The sequence below is a fragment of the Barbatula barbatula genome, assembly GCF_947034865.1.
Source record: "Barbatula barbatula genome assembly, chromosome: 15".
NCBI classification, from domain to species: domain Eukaryota; kingdom Metazoa; phylum Chordata; class Actinopteri; order Cypriniformes; family Nemacheilidae; genus Barbatula; species Barbatula barbatula.
Window position 1 is genome coordinate 3,879,210 of NC_136778.1, and position 17,554 is coordinate 3,896,763.

At 38.2% G+C, this 17,554-nt stretch overlaps 1 protein-coding gene across 1 annotated transcript in view; it reads right to left on the minus strand.

Moving 5' to 3' along the window:
- man1a1 (mannosidase, alpha, class 1A, member 1) overlaps positions 1-17,554 on the minus strand; it is a 71,037-nt gene that overhangs the window by 41,068 nt on the left and 12,415 nt on the right. The window contains exons 2-4 of the mRNA XM_079474449.1: positions 13,327-13,423; positions 4,514-4,629; positions 225-305 (exon numbers count right to left, since the gene is read on the minus strand). Of these exons, the coding sequence (XP_079330575.1) occupies positions 225-305; positions 4,514-4,629; positions 13,327-13,423 (294 nt within the window). The remainder of the gene's footprint in view (positions 1-224; positions 306-4,513; positions 4,630-13,326; positions 13,424-17,554) is intronic.

Genomic DNA, 17,554 nt, shown 5'->3' on the forward strand with positions numbered 1-17,554 from the left:
TTATGCCCTGCCAACTTTAAATGTCACATATTTCCAACAGATGCACACATAGATTCAGAAAAACAGTGTTTAAGTGTGTAGGACCTGAGTACAAATGCACGCCGGCCATAATTGACAGGCTGCCTGAAGGTAGCTTGCATATCAAAAGCTTTGGCTAAAAGCACACACATTGATTGTGGCGGAGCATTGAAGAATATCTGTATCTGCACTCAAGGTTTACGTACCTCTTTGCCTGAGAGATAATAAGCGGACAGCAGCCCTCCGACGAAACGGATGTTCACTTCAAAGACCGAGATTTCAGCATTCTGAGGGAATAAAAAGAAACAGGAAAACAAAAGAGGAAGTGAATATTTAAGCTCATAAAACACTGCAGCTGGCTTACCTTGAACTGCAAACTGTAAAAAAATTATAAAGTGACCGTACTTCAAAAAACAACCAACACAAACAAAGAAAAACAATAAAACTGAAAAGCTGATAAGACTTCTGGGAATGAGGGGAAAAACAAGCTCACATTGGAGTTAAGTGCAAGTGGAGATATTTTTTGTGCATTTGGAAAACCATGATTGCAGTTTAAAGAGTTATTTTATAACAAAGAGAAAAATGAGGCATTTAATAATATTTTAGTATTAAAGCAACATGGAATACATAACTTTGAAAATTGTATAGGTGTTTGGAAGGACTCACATTTAGCAACCTGGCAGTGTGCTTACTGTGAATTAAAAACCGATAGTCTCATTTAGCCTTTGTCATATTCCATTAAACAGTCTGACCACAGCAAGACATCTGCGGTCTTGCCTAATGGTTTATGAGGTAAGATATTTACATCTCTGCTCCGTCTCCAGGCAACCATCCATAACAACCCACTTATCACTTTGCGTAGATGAGTGTTATCATTTACCTTCGAAACAATTTCCTAAAGGTGCATGGACGGCACAGCAGAGAAATATTTTTGCATCGCATTTGTAAATATCCGGTTTGGGACCAGATCAGGCACTTTGGGAAAGATAAATGGCCGCTGTCTCGGGGTGGTTAGAGCCGTTATGTATAGCCTGTTCTCAAATGCTTAAACGTTTGCAACTGAGCACCAGGTGTTTCCGAAATGATGCTGTGACCTTTTTGTACGTCTTTGAGGGACCTGTCTGAAACTGGTACCAAAAGTCAAAGACAAAGGCTTCCTTGTACATGTCAAATTTCAGGGGGAAAAGGAAAGCTGAATAAAAAAGGAAGTGAAATGATTCGGTAAACAATGTTCCTCGGTAGTACAGACGGAAGGAAAATGGTGTCAACTGATGTAAATAGTACGTGTGAAAACAAAAAATGGGTAAAAAATCCCCTGAATAACCTGGCAAAAACTCAAGGGACGCTTAGGAAGTTCACTTATGAGTCACATTAAATCTTTCCCCTGTACACATGAATATGTAAAAAGTCTATAGGAATTTAAGAGTCAATTGGGGAATTGACAGACTTGCAATTATATGATTTAAACTGAATCAGATACGGAGGAGGAAAAATAACACTTGAAGAATAAGATGTGGCTATTTTTTTTAGCTCCTTACAGTATATTTAACAAACCTGCAATACGCAAAGAGAAAATAAATGAATGCAACAGGACACATTGTGCAGATGAAGAGCCTGCACCATTATTAAAGTAGCTATTGGGCAACAAGCCTCTTGGCTTCTGTGTCTAATGGCATGTGTCTGTCTGGTAAGCTTTTTTATATAAAAAGAGATGAGAGTTTCTATTTATAAGCTTTTGATGAGGTTCTTCGATCCACAAGCGGTTTAATGTCTCTATCTGTTAGGGCTCTGAAAGGTTATCTCACTCGGGTTGTGTCCAGTTGGGATTTGTGGTCACTGAAGTATAGCTGTTTTTTAAAGCATTCAGCGAATCTGACCTTCAATGATGCTGGCTTCTTACAGGAATAAAACAAACCCGCAGTGTAAAAGAAAAGAGATCGGTGCTGTTGATAAAGCGAGCTACTCTCTTACTTCTGGCCCGGGGTATGATTTCACTGTAATGCAATCTGATCAAAACTTGTAAAACAACTGATGGTGCTAATAAGGATTCAGGAAGCTCCTTCTAAAAATTGAATGACCTGATAAATCAAAACGTTGGACGGAGACACTAAAATATGGGCTTGCCAAACCTCAAGTTTGTGCAAACATTAATCATAGCTCTTAAAATAACCAAACAAATTGGAAAGCTTCAAGAAAACCTTTGGCCTGATTTGAATCTGTGTTTTGGACGAAAGCATACACGATAATGTAAGCCTGATCCGTTGATAACCGCGGACATTTTAGCTGATGACAGATAACCGGATGACAGCAGAGGTCAAATGAAGAACGCACAACTAAACTTGGCAACAATGGCAAATGTTTCTCTGCTGAAGAGGATTTTGTACATCAGACATGAGTTGTTTAGTATTCCAGAGACGAGCTGAATATTAATAACTGATTCACATGGGCTTTTCGTGGGCTCTTTTATTGTTGCAATTGCTTGAGGGAAGAAAGAAAAGCCTTTCAATTAAAAGTTGTTTAACACTCCTCATTAAAGCATTGGGCTCTATGTTTTCTACTTTTTTTCCTTAAATCGAAGCACTATGATGTACGAGGATTTCCGATTCCTAACGGAAAAGCCACATAGAATGTGTAATGAAATTACTTTAATACAGAGAATTAATATTACATCAAATAGAAAAATAAATGTACTGCATCATGCACGTTTCATGCCTTTATTTGTTCATCAGCTTTGTTGAGCCATTTTTGGAGCGATCTACAACTCTTAGGATGGTTTCTAATGAAACATTGGCTACTGAAGAGAGACGTTCCTGCAGTTCTCTTTGAAGTACTTAATAAAACTGATGGTCAGATACACAGACACCAGCGATAAGAATTCTACGTGTATGCATTTGACAGACGCTTTTATCCAAAGCAACTTGCATTGCATTGGTTCCAACCCATGACCTTGGCCAGCGCCATGCTCTAACTAGAGGTCTTCACAGAGGGTCCAAAATTCTACTACTTCGGGTCCCGGGTCTATTTAATATTTTCATATAACCCGAGTCGATTAAAATTCAGCACGGTTTGTGTTTTGTAACTTATTTTCAACTGGTAAAATCAGGTGAAAAAAACCACGAGCGAGCTCAGTCAGCAGCAGCCGTCACCGTCAGACTCAGCACAGCTATGGCAACCGGAGCTTAAGCAGTGACAATGTGACTTCAACAATTGACGATTGGCTCATTTATTTGTAAGGCTGGCATTACAACTTATCCCATTCCATGTTTTTATTGATATAAATGAGTCTTGATATAGAAATAAGAGATATAAGTGTCTTGTTATATCTTAAATTGTTGTTCAGACTCGGCTCAGAGCATATAGATAAATCGCAAAGTAATGCAGCTCGTTCAATCGGCAAGAAAGGAATAACATGGATACCACATTAGCAATGAATTGCATTGAGTAACATTAGTAGGTATCACAACAATTTTTAACTTGTTTACTGACTTAACAGAAATTTGCTGTGGAATTTGTGCTGTCTTTCGGCCGTGTTCGGGTCTATCTTTCAAATAATAGTCGAGTCCGGGTAGTACATTTGTGGCATTTCTCAATATATTGGAATGTACATTTCTTTGTTCTAATTTCACAGAGAAATAGTTCATGAGATTATTACATAAACGACACCAATACGCAAACAGGATCAATCTCAAATGTTTTATTAATTAATCTTATAATTTATCTCAAGGAAAAATATTAAGTTTTGTGCCAAAACAGATGTTTTAATGTTTAGGAAATAGCACCTGACCTGCTTTTAATAACCTCATTATGATTCACTTGTAGTTTCTGAATATCTAAAAGGCATCACCGTGTTTATGTTTTTATCTGTCATGCCTGACAAAATATCAAAAGTTGCTTTCAACAGGGGTTGACTCACTATAAAGTTCTGAAAGCTGCATTTTGGTTGGAACATAAAGTACTTTTATCTTATTAAATAAAAAAAATTTGATTCTTTGTCGTCATGATATAAGTGGGTGATATATCATAATGTTAAAAAACAAAAACATGTCTGGACTGAACTGAACTGTAAGTCATAAATTCATGAATAAAAAGACTAGTGTCAGAGAGTGTGGAAATGTAATTTAGTACCAAGAAATGATGCAAGCAAAAAGGAAAAAAGCTGATATTTTATATGACGCCTGGCAGATGTGGAGAGTCTGCTTACGCATTACTAGACTCATAAGTCAGAGCCCTATTGGCTGAATAACAAGCCGTGGCGCTAAAAGGGCCGACTCTCCCAGAAGAGCTAATCCTGACCGGTTCCGTCCAGACTGGAGCCCAATTCACATTAATAAATTCACAAGTATAAAACCCTCATCAAAAAGTCATTGTGCTGATTGAATTCATTTGATTATTAAAGTTATTTATAGCAAAGTAGAAGCCATAAGAATGAAAACCAATCAGAAATTCTAACAAACGATGGCTTCGTCAAAAAGAAGCATCTTGAGATGGGTCTTACCATGTTGAAATCCAGGTTACTCTCCACCCACTCTGTAGCAGCCTCAAATTCGTCATACATCTCCATGATGTAGAGCGTGTCCAGTGCATCCACAATGGTGGCACCTTTGAGGCTTCCTGTGGATAAATATGACAACAAATCCTTTTAGAAGACATCCTGTGGGTTTACCTTTAGGATTAGAACCCAGCTGTAGCCTAATGCAGCGATGGCTTTATGATAAAGACTTCAGAGACTCAGAGATATGGTCACGAATGCCCAGGAAAACTCTGCAGAGAGCACACAAAGCATGGCTGCAAATACAAACCTTGCAAGTGAAGGGAAGTCTGGGTTAAGATGAGGAGATTATAGACCATTTTAGATGACTCATCATTAGCATGAAACGCAACACGCTGTGAAAGGAGCTAAAATGCTCAATATCTCTTTGGCTCTGTCGTAGACAGTTCAAATAATAAATAACCTAATAATATGTGCGTTCTGATAACAGGCAAATTTAAACATCACTATAGGGGAGGGCGATCTGACGATCTTAAATCGAGATCGATCTTGAAGGCGTCCTCAATCCACTTTTCAATGGAATCGCGAGGATCGTCAAAAACATGAGGTGTGTTCGACATCATTGCCCTGAGAGTTTATTTCGGGTGCATTTAACTGTTTTCACTGTTTGAGAAAACTATCGCCACTGAACTACACACACTGAAGCTCAAGTGTCTATTGTGGGAGCGTCTTCACGACGACCCGTCAAAATAAAACGCGTTAACCTAAACGCTCAAATGAATAAATACTGTAGTGTTCTATAGTATTTGATAGAGCAAATTGTGATATTCTTGTTGTAAATTGATCAACTGTAGTAATTCAACTTTAATATTTGCTATAGTAAGGTTCAAACACACAATATTATAGAGATTTTACTGCAGTTTACCATAGGCTTACTAAATACTTTAGTATAGGCTACTACTGCATTTTTATGTGGACAAATATATTACTATTGTATAGTAAAATACAGACAACACAGACTAATAAGAAATGGGTAAATAAAAAATGATATGGCCCTTATTGATCCATTTGTATATAACATTAATGTCCTTTGTTGTTAACCAGTCTATTTATGTGATGATCTGTGCATTCATGGCTTTATGCTCGTGCTACCTGTACAACTGTTTGGCCTGCGCTACAAAACCTTAAACCTCTGTAGCACCAGTGTGTACAGCCCTTCATTTCAATTCAGATCTTGGATCGAGATTCTTTGTTATGAAGATCGTGATACGCTTTTTTGTGAAGATCGCCCAGCCCTACATCCCTATATCTTGAATTAAATGATGTGTTTATTGCCTTGTTAATTCGATTTGTGTTACGTGGTGAGCTTTTTGTTGAATTGCACCGGTTTAAGTTTGATAACAAGAACTCGTCGAATCACTTATACTTTGCAAACCGGTTAATGTCTTTGTGTTAAAAATATGTTGCTAAATACGTTGCTAAAACAGCTGAATTCATAGTGAAAACGTTGGCAGGGCCAGTCAAGATATTAGCCAGCAGAAGACACATCTCCTGCTAAGTTTCAGCAGCTTTGGTCTCTGGCCCGAGAAACTTGTGAAGAGCACAGAAAGGCTGTGAACTAAAAGCAGCATCACTCTTGGGAACAGATTCTTCGCAAAAAGAGAGGAAAAGCAAAAAACTGTTTTGGGGCTAAAACCGCAGCAGTAAAAGTATGGCTAACTTGAATAAGTTGCAACACCCACATTCACCCCTTAGATTCTTTTTTATGATATGACCTGTTAGTATATTATTTGCAATTATTTACTTCGTAAATGAAAGCTAATGTGCTAGTCAAATTATAAAAGTCTTACTTGTTAAAAAATAGTACTTTATTAAAAATAGTTCTACATTTAAGTAGACCTGAAAAAAAAGGTAGAAGAAAATGTCCAGTATGGTTCAAAGTATCCACTGTAGGTTTTTTAATATAGTTTAAAAGTGAATACAATAGTTTATAGAATTTCTTTTATGTGGGCAAATATACTACGTACTATTGTACAGAAAAAAAGGAAAACAAGGAGTCTAGAAAAGAAAAAACAGAATTTCATAGGGCCCTATGATTCTGGCTGTATATTTAACTCAAAGCTACAGGTAAACATTATGCGACGGCATGAAAAGAAAGAAAAAAAGAATGCAGCAAATTAAGGTTCGTATATGAATCAGAACTTGAAAAAGACAAGGAAACAATGAGCATATGGTAACCAGCACACTTTTTAACAACAAACTAGTAGATTTTACATTTGTACTGATTAATAACACAGCAGGTTGACGACTGCTTTTTATGCTTTAATTATAGAAGTCTGGCAATGCAAGCAACTCTCTTGAAGAAATGCAAAGCTGCCAACCAGCTGTGTTGCTCATCGAACAGTCCTGGCTCTGTTTGCTGATGTGCAAGACACAACATGACAAAATTATTGTGTGCAATGTTTGTACGCAGCATCTTAAATCAAATACTGCCTGCAGAGCACTCAAACACCTTTATTTTGCTTTGCAATAGGTCATGTGTGCTTTTTGTTTATTACAAAATTGTAGATTATGTAAAGCTGTTTCGCATTACTAAATTGTGAAAAGCACTAATAATTTACTGGACTTTTTTAAGATTCAGACCCTCTTAAATACTATCATAATAGTAGTTTGAAAATATGTCCTCTGTGATATTTCTAAAGTAGTGGCTAGTTTGGAAAAATGTGGATCTTACAATCAGGAATCCGAGAAAATAATTTCAGATTGGATTTAAACATGTAGGAGCAGCAGCCATGACATGCCATCTTATTTCCTCCAATCCAGAAGCGAAAGAGAACGACAATAACGTTTCATGAGAAACAGGAAACAGGATGCGCTAACCAAAGAAAAAACATCAGACACCATCAGAAAACTGTTAAGTGCCCTTCCTCTCGGGTTCCTACAGCACAGTGTTCCTCAAGCAAAAGAGACATCTGAATCGCCCCATCATTAAAGCTCCAGTTTTATGGTTTGGGTTTGACGTGGCCTTTTCAACTCTGCTTCGGTCTAAAACCAATATTCTACCTTACAACTCTTCCCCCCGAATTAAAATCAGAAGTTACTGTAGGCCACACATTTCAAAGGAATACTATATTAAAATACTATAGAATAGACACAGGCTTCAAAAACTCAAGTTAAACAGTCTGAAGGCATAGAACCGGGTATTGATGGTCAACGTGTAAGTTCCTTAAACATTCCTCATAGCAGATCATAGCACTCTGGGTTTTGTAAATGAGCCTACTCAAGTGCAGCCGAGAGTATAAGTACTGTATTTGTTATGTGTTATTGGCAGACAGCACTCGCTAGAGTTCAAACATCTTAGTATAACTATGATTGAAAACCAGATCTCATGGGAAAAGAACTACAAAACACTAACAAAAGATGATGCAATGTTGGACCAGAGAGACAAGAAGTTACACCCTCATATATTCTGGTAAAATAATCTTTGTTTTGGACGAGGGTGTGGCTGCAAACATATGAAAATGTTGACCTAATTCTATTATGCAGTCTTTAAAAAGAAATGCATTCACAACAAATACCTGATTGGGCTGGAGAGCTACAAAACACTCTATGATACAACCAACTTAGACATTATTTGTTCTTAAGGCAAAAACAACAAAACCTAAATTGCAAAGAGATATTTGTAGACTACACTGCAGTGTTTTAACAAGCTCATATAAATCTTGAGCAGATTATTGCATACTTTGTATCTTCGAAGAGAATTTGGTTTGATCACATTTATTCAAGATAGATACGGCTGTACGATTATTTCCAGACAAATACTACGTATTGGGGGTGTGCAGGAGGAGGAACTAAATCACAAGCATACAATAGCCTTCCCTACATCATAACTATTGATTCACTATAATCTGGTTGGCAATCGATGCGTATTTGCATAATTTAAACAGCATGCTGTTCATGTCCAGCATTTTTTCCGCTGGGACCGATTTATCTATCGGTTTCAAATGATCTGCAAATCCAGTGTTTTATCCACCGTTTATATAGCATCCATCACTGAAATGCCGTGAACAAACGGACACACCTAAACTTCAGTGTCGCATGAGTAACACGCTGCAGGTCCACAGCGCAACCAATCTTGAAGCAGCGCAGCCAATCCTGATGGTAAGCGGGTCTCGCTCGTCGGTTGGCACGTGGGCGGGCCCTTCTTTCGCCTTGCCATGCTTTTCTGGGAGAATTGCTTCAAAAAAACAAAAAGAATAGCTTCCCTGTTACGAAACAGGGATCCAGACGTAATAAAAAACTTTTTGAGTGCTGAGGGAGTGTATCAAGCACAAACAATACTACATCATATGTCCTACTTGTTTTTTAACAAATTGACCATGTTAAGCATGAGAAGCCAACATGTTTAACATTGTAAATAAGTCAGAACGCATTAAAAACGGTTGCCCCCTTTAAGGATGCAAACATGAAGAAGGTTTCCATCTCATTTTCCCCCAAAAAATGTTCAAGTGGAACCCCGTCCCACCATAAAGATTGTGAGGTAAAATTTCAAATCTATTTTCCCCAATCTCTAATACCTAGACCTTGAGTAAGCTATACACACAGTACAGGCTACAAAGACCAGTGCACAGCATTAGAGGAGACTCTTGGGCACTATACAAGTCTTATCAATTGCAATTACACTGGTAAATTACAAACTCAATGACTCGAGATAAAGCCACCCAAAAATCTTTGTTGATCCCATGAGAGCACTGATCTCAGGAGAGGGGTGATGGGAGTCTATTTCAAAGTAAAGAAAAACATCTGCTTAGTCTTTCAACAAAGATTCAATCTCATCCAACATTGAGGAGGTTGTGGGTCGAACACGATACCAATCCAGTGCTGAACGTACAATCAACTATTCAACAGTCTTCCATCCTGGTGAATGTTATGGATTAATCAATACACTCCATGAGACCAACAACTTAATTGTTCAAGATGGCATTTTGGAGGTAAACAACAAACAAACAAACAAACACTAACGTCACTTATGGAGATTATCTGCAAGGCATGTGTGACACATGGCTGCTTATTTTGGGTCTAAATGAGAACCATTATCATGGTGAACCTTGGCAAGAAAGTGACATTGGCAATACCTGCAAGGTGTTAGAATGCTAAAATGTTTGTTTGGGGACGTGCAGGTAAATTTAATTCAATAACAACATGTGCGCATTATTTTTATCTGTAAACTCTGTGGACTGACATAATCTCTATTCTGTGTTTCTAAAATATAACATATTTTATCATAAATAAGATTAAACTGGTGATTACAGCGAAGGCATAAGACTGCTAAGGCACAAGACTGCTCAGTCAGAAGCTTTTTGTTACCACATGCCCAAGCATCAGGAGATTCAACAGTCTTCTGTGACACCGGACACTTACTTGACACAACACAAACAAAACCCCTACCATAAACCAATGTCTATCAAAACCAGGCTACAGTTCTGCCCAACTGGTTGAAAAATAAAGACTGAGAAGGCTGAATGTGCAAACTCGGGTGATACACAGCCGTCTGCTTCACCCTAAACACCTCAAGCCATTTAGTTCAGAAGAAGATACGATTTGTGTTTGCCAGCCAGCAGAATGAAAACACACAAACACTGCAATCATTGACTTGAATTCATGAGTCAGGGGTCAACAAGTACAGGCCCTGGGCCAGCCTGAAGAGTTTTTCCAGACAACTCATGGAGCTGACACTAGCACAGTCTGGTTAGTGATGTTTTTATGCCTTGCAAACGGAACCGTATCAATTTTTATAAACATATAAAAATATAGATTTCTGCGATATTGAACATGGTTGTTGAATCTTAAAAGAACCATCACCAACACAAAAAAGTAAGCGTAATAAAAGGAATCACCAAAGGTGCAAGTAATATCCCTACCCAGTCTCACGGCAGTTCATGGCATAGGCACGAAATTATGAATCTATTGATTTGTGTTCGTGGACACCAATGTTCCCATTTCTTTGTGTCTATCAGCATGACTTTCAATACACAGACCACGTGTGTATATAGATTTATATACTTATAACCTGATATCAAAGAAAGTCACACATATTTTAGGAGTTGGCTAACCAACACCTTACCCCAGCCCAAACCCTAAAAAGGGAAAATTGATCTAAAATGTAAAAAACTTTTCATTGCTATTAAACCGAATTCCCACACTCTTGTTAAATACTGACAGAACATCATGGTTCAACAGTCACTGGGCTAAATGAGCACACAAGGGCTTAAAACCAGAAAGACGTGTTCTTCTACCACGTATCTGTGTTCTTCTGCACTCAAAAGATTGTGATTTTTTTAATTTGCACATCTCAGGCCATACACGATCACGGAACACAGAGATCTCTAGGTCACTTGGGATACGATTACTTCCACATCACAACCAGACATTGGTGGACATTGTGGAGAGTAAATCGGGAATAGAGAAGGACATCCCCATGTGTTTTATTAGAGGAAGAGAAGTGTGGATGTAAAAGAACTGAAGACTGTTCACATTGTACAATGCGTTTCTCGGTTTCTCTACTGGTCAATTACACAGAGATACATTTTTTTACCTCTGACGGCATTTCAGCAACATTCTCATAATGTCACATACTGGTGAACCTTTATTAATTGACATCAATACAACGACAAACAATTTATTTGAATGCAAAGAAGCCTATTCTATACTTCTCTCTATTATCCTATATCCCTCATGCCCTTGTGTCTCTCCTAGACTACAGTGGGGACTTAAATTCCTTAAACAGTCGCTGACTGTGTGTGAAATATTCTAACGCTTTCTATTCCACAGATTCAAATGGCTTAATGATTTTTTCACGGACGGTTAAACCTAATTTGTCAGAAAATCTGCAGTATACCGCACAAGATCTAATGCACTTAATGCGACCGAGCTCAAATATTTGAAAGGCTACTGCACACCTCATAGAAACTGAACCAATACCTTGTCTAGCATGGCACAGACTACATAAAAAAGAACACGTGGCAATAATCGTAAGTCCGGAACACACTACGCAAGCATAATGTCTTGACTAAGCACTTCCATATGGTTTGTAATGTGCTTCCTTGAGCATCTGTTATAAAAAAGAACCACAGCCTCATTTTTCTCAGCTAGCTGAATCCCTGTGGGTCGTAAAGTGGCTGTTTTGCGACCACCCTGATGATCCTGACTTCCAGGAAAAGTCTTACGTCAAAGTGTGTGTTCCAAACGTCTGGTATCATTGGCTTAAATCTCATGTACCGTAAGATCCAGAACTTTCCAGCTGCCTGGTCAGGTACAAAAACCTCACCAGCGAATTCCAGATCATCTTTTATTTAGAACCAATGTGCCATTACCCAAGCCTCTAAATTTATAATGCTAAACCCTGCCTGACAAGACGAAGCCTTGGCCCTGCATGTGTTCAGTGGTCTCTGTTGTGGCTGTACGCCTCGCGGGGCCATACACTATTTGAGAAATTGACAAGCACTCAAAACTGCCAGGAAATGGATGGCCCGAAAAAAGGTCTGGAGGTAATAGTGTGTGAAAGCTGTCTGGCACTGACAGAAACTGGGCATTTTAAAATGTGTAAGGCTGTAGCCAGAGCCACCGCTAAAACCTACAGGCCAAAGTTTTATGAGTAGGCTCGATGAGGAGGCTGTACCACACAGGACATTGAAGTTGCCTGCATTGACGGCCCTGTCTGTAGTGCAAAAGAGAGGATGAACTTCATACATCAACAGGTCTTCATTCTGGTTGTCAGCAAGCCAAATAAACGAAGACTGTATATTCTACTGGCACTTTCTAAACTAAATTATGGGGGTTAATCAAATCTACGCTTTAAATCCCTGGCGTTGCCCTCCTGCTGAGTGCAACTGACTATGTGGAATTAACTACTCAGGAGTACCACAAAGCATCAGATCAAATCATAAAACCATGTCTTGATCATGATGTTAAGAGTTTAACATTCAGGAATCTGGATTGAAATTGGTCATTTCAACCAATGGTTGAATCAAAACTGGACGGTTTCAACACAAAATGCTGGGTTGTTTTAATCCATTGTTGGGTCGAATATAAACCATTTTCTAAATTAATTTAACCCAACAGTTGGGTTTGTCCGTTTTTGAACCAATGCAGGGTTGAAATAATCCCCAATTCTTTAGAGAGATTTATGCTGAAAATTTTTAAAATCTACTCTGCAATGAGAAATGTTTCTTCACCTTCAAGAGAACAACAACTGGAGAACATTGACCAAATGCTACTCCATTTAATAATAATAATAATAATATAATTTCATATAAATACAACAAGTAAAATTGCCTGGCAACTGCAAAAGGAGCTAAAAGTGCATATATATATATATATATATATATATAAAGTATATCACAGTATGCATACATAAGAGTTTGAAAACAAATGTTGCCTCCTCAGAGTTATTTATGCATATTACTAACCACTCAAAGATGAAATGTCCTTCATAAATCCTTTATTGTCAGATTAGTATGCCCACTCACAACCTGCGCTTTTCAGTTTCAAAATATAAGTGGGTCAAGAGGGTGACATGCAAAGTCAGCACACAATGTTCCTTCAGAGGGAAGGAAGCCACATTAATGTCTCAATACCATCACCAAGGATCAAGATTCAGAACCAATTTGATGGAGGTCAACCAAAAACCTGCACAGTACTAATTGATAGTTCTGACTGCTTACCAATTCACTGTTGGTAAGAAATGTGAAGCCGACGGCCGCTGTGCGTGCATGAATCATAGTTTCATGGTCAGGGAGGCACTTCAGACACATACTCACCAAACAGATTGCTGGAGTGACCCTGCTTAGAGACAGGACGCAGTTCGTTGGAGCCCCAGGCGTAGCGCTTGTAATTGTCCCAAGCAGATTGCATCATCTGAAGAGAGAGTGACAGAAAGAAGAGGTTACATTTGTGATTTTGGCCTCGTTTTGAAAGAGATATTGCAAAGCGATATAGGGAAACACAGCTGTTCTCCTGTCCCGACATGAAAATAAATGAATAATAATGTACAATGTAATATGGTTTAATTCTCTTAATTCTCTGTCAGTAAATATTTTATTGAATCAAGCTGGGTTTAAAAATAAAGTCTTGAGAACAGAGCTGCCAGTGTAGCTCTCCACAAGGTTTGTGTTTCTGAAGAAGTCAAATTATTTAAGTACCTAAAACCCACAGATGTGTAAAGTTGTAATGATAAATTCAGCTTAAAGCAACAACTCAAGGAGTAGAACACCAAACAGAACTTTTAACAGAAGTTAAAAGTCATTAACAGCTTAAAGAATGTTTCCAAACAGGTGAAGCAGGTTTCCAAAACTGCCCATTCATGTACGTCCACCCATGAATGTCTTATAGTTGTGTTCCCATAGAGTGGTGCGGTAGCAACACAAAGGTGGTGGGTCTAATCTCCAGGAAACACAAATACTGGTAACAAATGTACCTTGACTTATAGATAATAGGGCGGTCACGATTATGAACTTTTGTTGAAGATTAATTGTTTATTAAATAATTGTGATTATGGTGATTATAGAAAATGTTACTAGTTATTTACAAAGAGTGACCTTAACAGAAAAGACTGTCTTAACAGAAAAAAACTGAGATATAAGGATGATGTCGTCTGCTGTGTAGATGCAGGAAATCTGGAATCACTTTAATAAAACTCAAACACAAAAAATACAAATCTGATAAGTCAAGTTATGAAGAAAATGTCATTCGAACGCAGCAGTGAGTGCAGATCACTTGATGTAAAGTGCTGCAGATCACACTTGTTTTCTAAAGATTTACAATAATTGCGGAAATCTGAAATGATTGCTTTGAGACGATAATAATTGTGACAGCCCTATTGGAATAAGTGTATGCCAAATGCATAAAGTCAACGTCATCGAAGACAGTTCACTGTAATCACTGAAAAAACTTATAGTGGTGGTTTCCCAGACAGGGATTATCTAAAACCAGGACTAGGCCTTAGTTAAATAGGACATTTAAGTAGTTAAGGACGTTTTTTAAAACACGGTTTACTCCATAGGATTATAATGTAAAAGAGACGCCAGCAGCTTCAAAAAATAAGTCTGAACACAGCCTTACTGTAAAGACCAACAAAATTATATTTGATATCACTTTGATATCAATTTCACTTATAACTGTATGGAGACATTGCCGTCAAAAAATAAACAAGTACTAAAGAAAACAGTCAAACAGGGAACTTTGTAAATGGCTCTGACATCGCAGACATCACGTAGAGAGGATCACTGAGGCATAACTAGTTACAACTGGAAAGCTTTCAAGTCTTTTATTGACTCAATTTGGCCACAGTCAAAGTAGAGTTCTTAAATTGTATTTCTGTTTACTTAAAACAACTTCAATTCTTTAAGTGGAAGAAGAAAAAAAGATAAACGACTGCAGCGTTTGCTAATGATGAGCGCTGTGTGAAGAAAACAAAGATAATAAACCGCACTCATTTTTCACCATGACAAGATGATGATGATCCTACAGAAACAATGATTGTGGTGAAAAGGGAGAAATATTCACAGTAATCTGCATGTTAAATACTCCATCTCATTCATTCTAGATCTCAAACAAAGTGTTTTAAGACCACAGCGCTCGCTCGCCCCAGGGGTCCCAGTTAGCAGGTCAAAATAAACAGACCCGCTGTTCTCCCCGGAGAGCATTAGACGGCACCAAAGAGGGGGGAAAAGCTTCTCGCACACTCCTAAAGTCTGGATGAAGTAATTTGCAGCCGTGGCAGTCTTCAAATATCAGCCAACTGGCTCCGGTGAAATTAGATCAGTTTATCGACTTCTAGCCTAACTTTAAGTGTATCCTAATCATGTAACTCTCTTTGCTTTCAAATATAGCCACTCAACACCAAACACACTGATTGAAAAAGAAAAGATAAAGAAGTGGTAACAAAGTCTTTCGCCGCAGGGTTCAGGCTCCAGATAAGCAGAAGACAAAGCCATTCTGCAGGTGCCCAACTGGGCCTCTACGGGTGAGAAGACGCCTTTATTCTCTTACCTTTCTAAACTGTAATGAAATTGCATCAAGGCACTGCTGCCGGATTGTAAGATCAAAAGAAAAATCTATTTTAGCTCATTATATTTTCAGCTTGCAGAATTGAACGGGGTGAAATGAACGACTGTCTGTGTCTGTTGAATACGTTTTGTTCGGTTAGCATGCAACACAACAAACAAACAGCGTGACAACATAACATCAACTATGGATGTGAAGTTTGTGGACAAATTACTCTTTTGTTTATTATTTATTATAGATCTGAAACTTTTTATAACAAAAGAAAGAAATGCTCAACACTGTAGCCTAAAATCTGCCGGTGTCGAACAGCAACAACTCAACTGCGGCAAAACAAAACTACATCACTCCCTTTACAAATAAAGGGAAGCCTGATGGACACTTCAAAGTCTTACAACATTTTTTATCCACAATGTGTGTGAAATAAACTTGGACCGACAACACACTGGATCAGTGTTAACTTGTTTTCGCGTATGGCACATGTGCAAATGAGAGAAATAAAGCACTACATAAAACTATTTATAGCCAACTTTATATTAATTGCTTTTTCCAAGAGGATTTTAATACCTGCAAATTCTAATATGTCTAGCATAATCCTATCAAGTGTGAATGTGCCTGCCATCTGTCTGCAGTGCTTCGGCTGAGTGATTCCCATCTCTCACAGCAGCGGGCGCCGGTGACGTCAACAGGCAACAAGGTTATGGTCCACATGTCATTACTGCGGTGGCGGTGCCCAAAGAGTCAGGTTAGAGCAAACAGTACACAGAACCCCAGACAACCTTGAGAGGCTTAAATACAAGCAGAGGTGAGGGTTAGGTCTGGATGCCCTGGGACTGACTCGGAGAGGCTTATGTCAGACATGGTGGAAAGGTGCCATTTAACCTGTTAAAGGTGCTTGGAAATAGGGCTGTCAAACGATTAATCATATCCTGAAAAGTTTGTGTTTACCTAAAATAAGTTTATTTTCTGTGCATATTAATTATGTATTTATGAACACATAGAAATACATGCATATATTTAAGAAAATAGACAAATTTAATTATTGGTAAATACAAATAAATGTGCAACGTACACAGACATATATTATGTAAACAAAAAACGAACACAATTTTTTTCTTAAGTTTATCAAAATAGTTTTAATGTTGTTTGCCCCCCCCACACGCCTGTACCCATCAGAGCACTGTAGGTAGATATCATTTTGTGTTCCCCTAAATATATAACATTAAGACAATTTATAAACCACAAATCAAGGATATAAGAACTAACTATTTTGCTGTTTTATATTTTGCCATTGTGTTTCACAGGCATTGGATTTTAACGGTTAAAGGCTTTTCCTGTCTAGAGGGAAATGACAAGGAAATGGGGTTGCATGGCATCCAAGAAGAGATTGGGGGGGTTGTGTTTAGGTCAGTTGAGAAACAGGAAATGGACTGTGTGAGCTTGGCAGAATGAAATGGCAGCAAAATGGGCTGCAGTTTGAACCCCATAAAGGGTGAAAGAAGGAGAGGCAGAATACTGCAATCTGAAAGCATACTTAAAATAAGCAAATGTATAGTGCAATGCAAGTCGCTATGAATAAAAGCATCTGCCAAATGCGTAAATGTAAATGTACCAACATGCGTCTCTTCTACAAACCTTCAATTCGAATCGCAGTAACACTTAGTTTTTTTTATTAAACAATGAGAAACCAATGTTCTGCAAGCAGTTTAAGATTTCAAAACAACAAGTCATAGATCTACGTTTGTTCCCAGAAGCAACATTGACAGTCCCACTGGTCCTTAGAATTCAGCTCTGCTATGCATGAACGCCCAGTGAGTTTGTGTATAATCAGCCAGTCGAATCAATACCAGATATTGAAGATTGTTAATGTTGACCGGCCAAAGGCAGAAAAAATATGCATTTTTTTTTAAAGCAAAAGTCTGCATGCAGAGCTGCTAGATGATTTTCCAACAACCACCAGACATCATGTCTGTCCTTGGTGTTGCA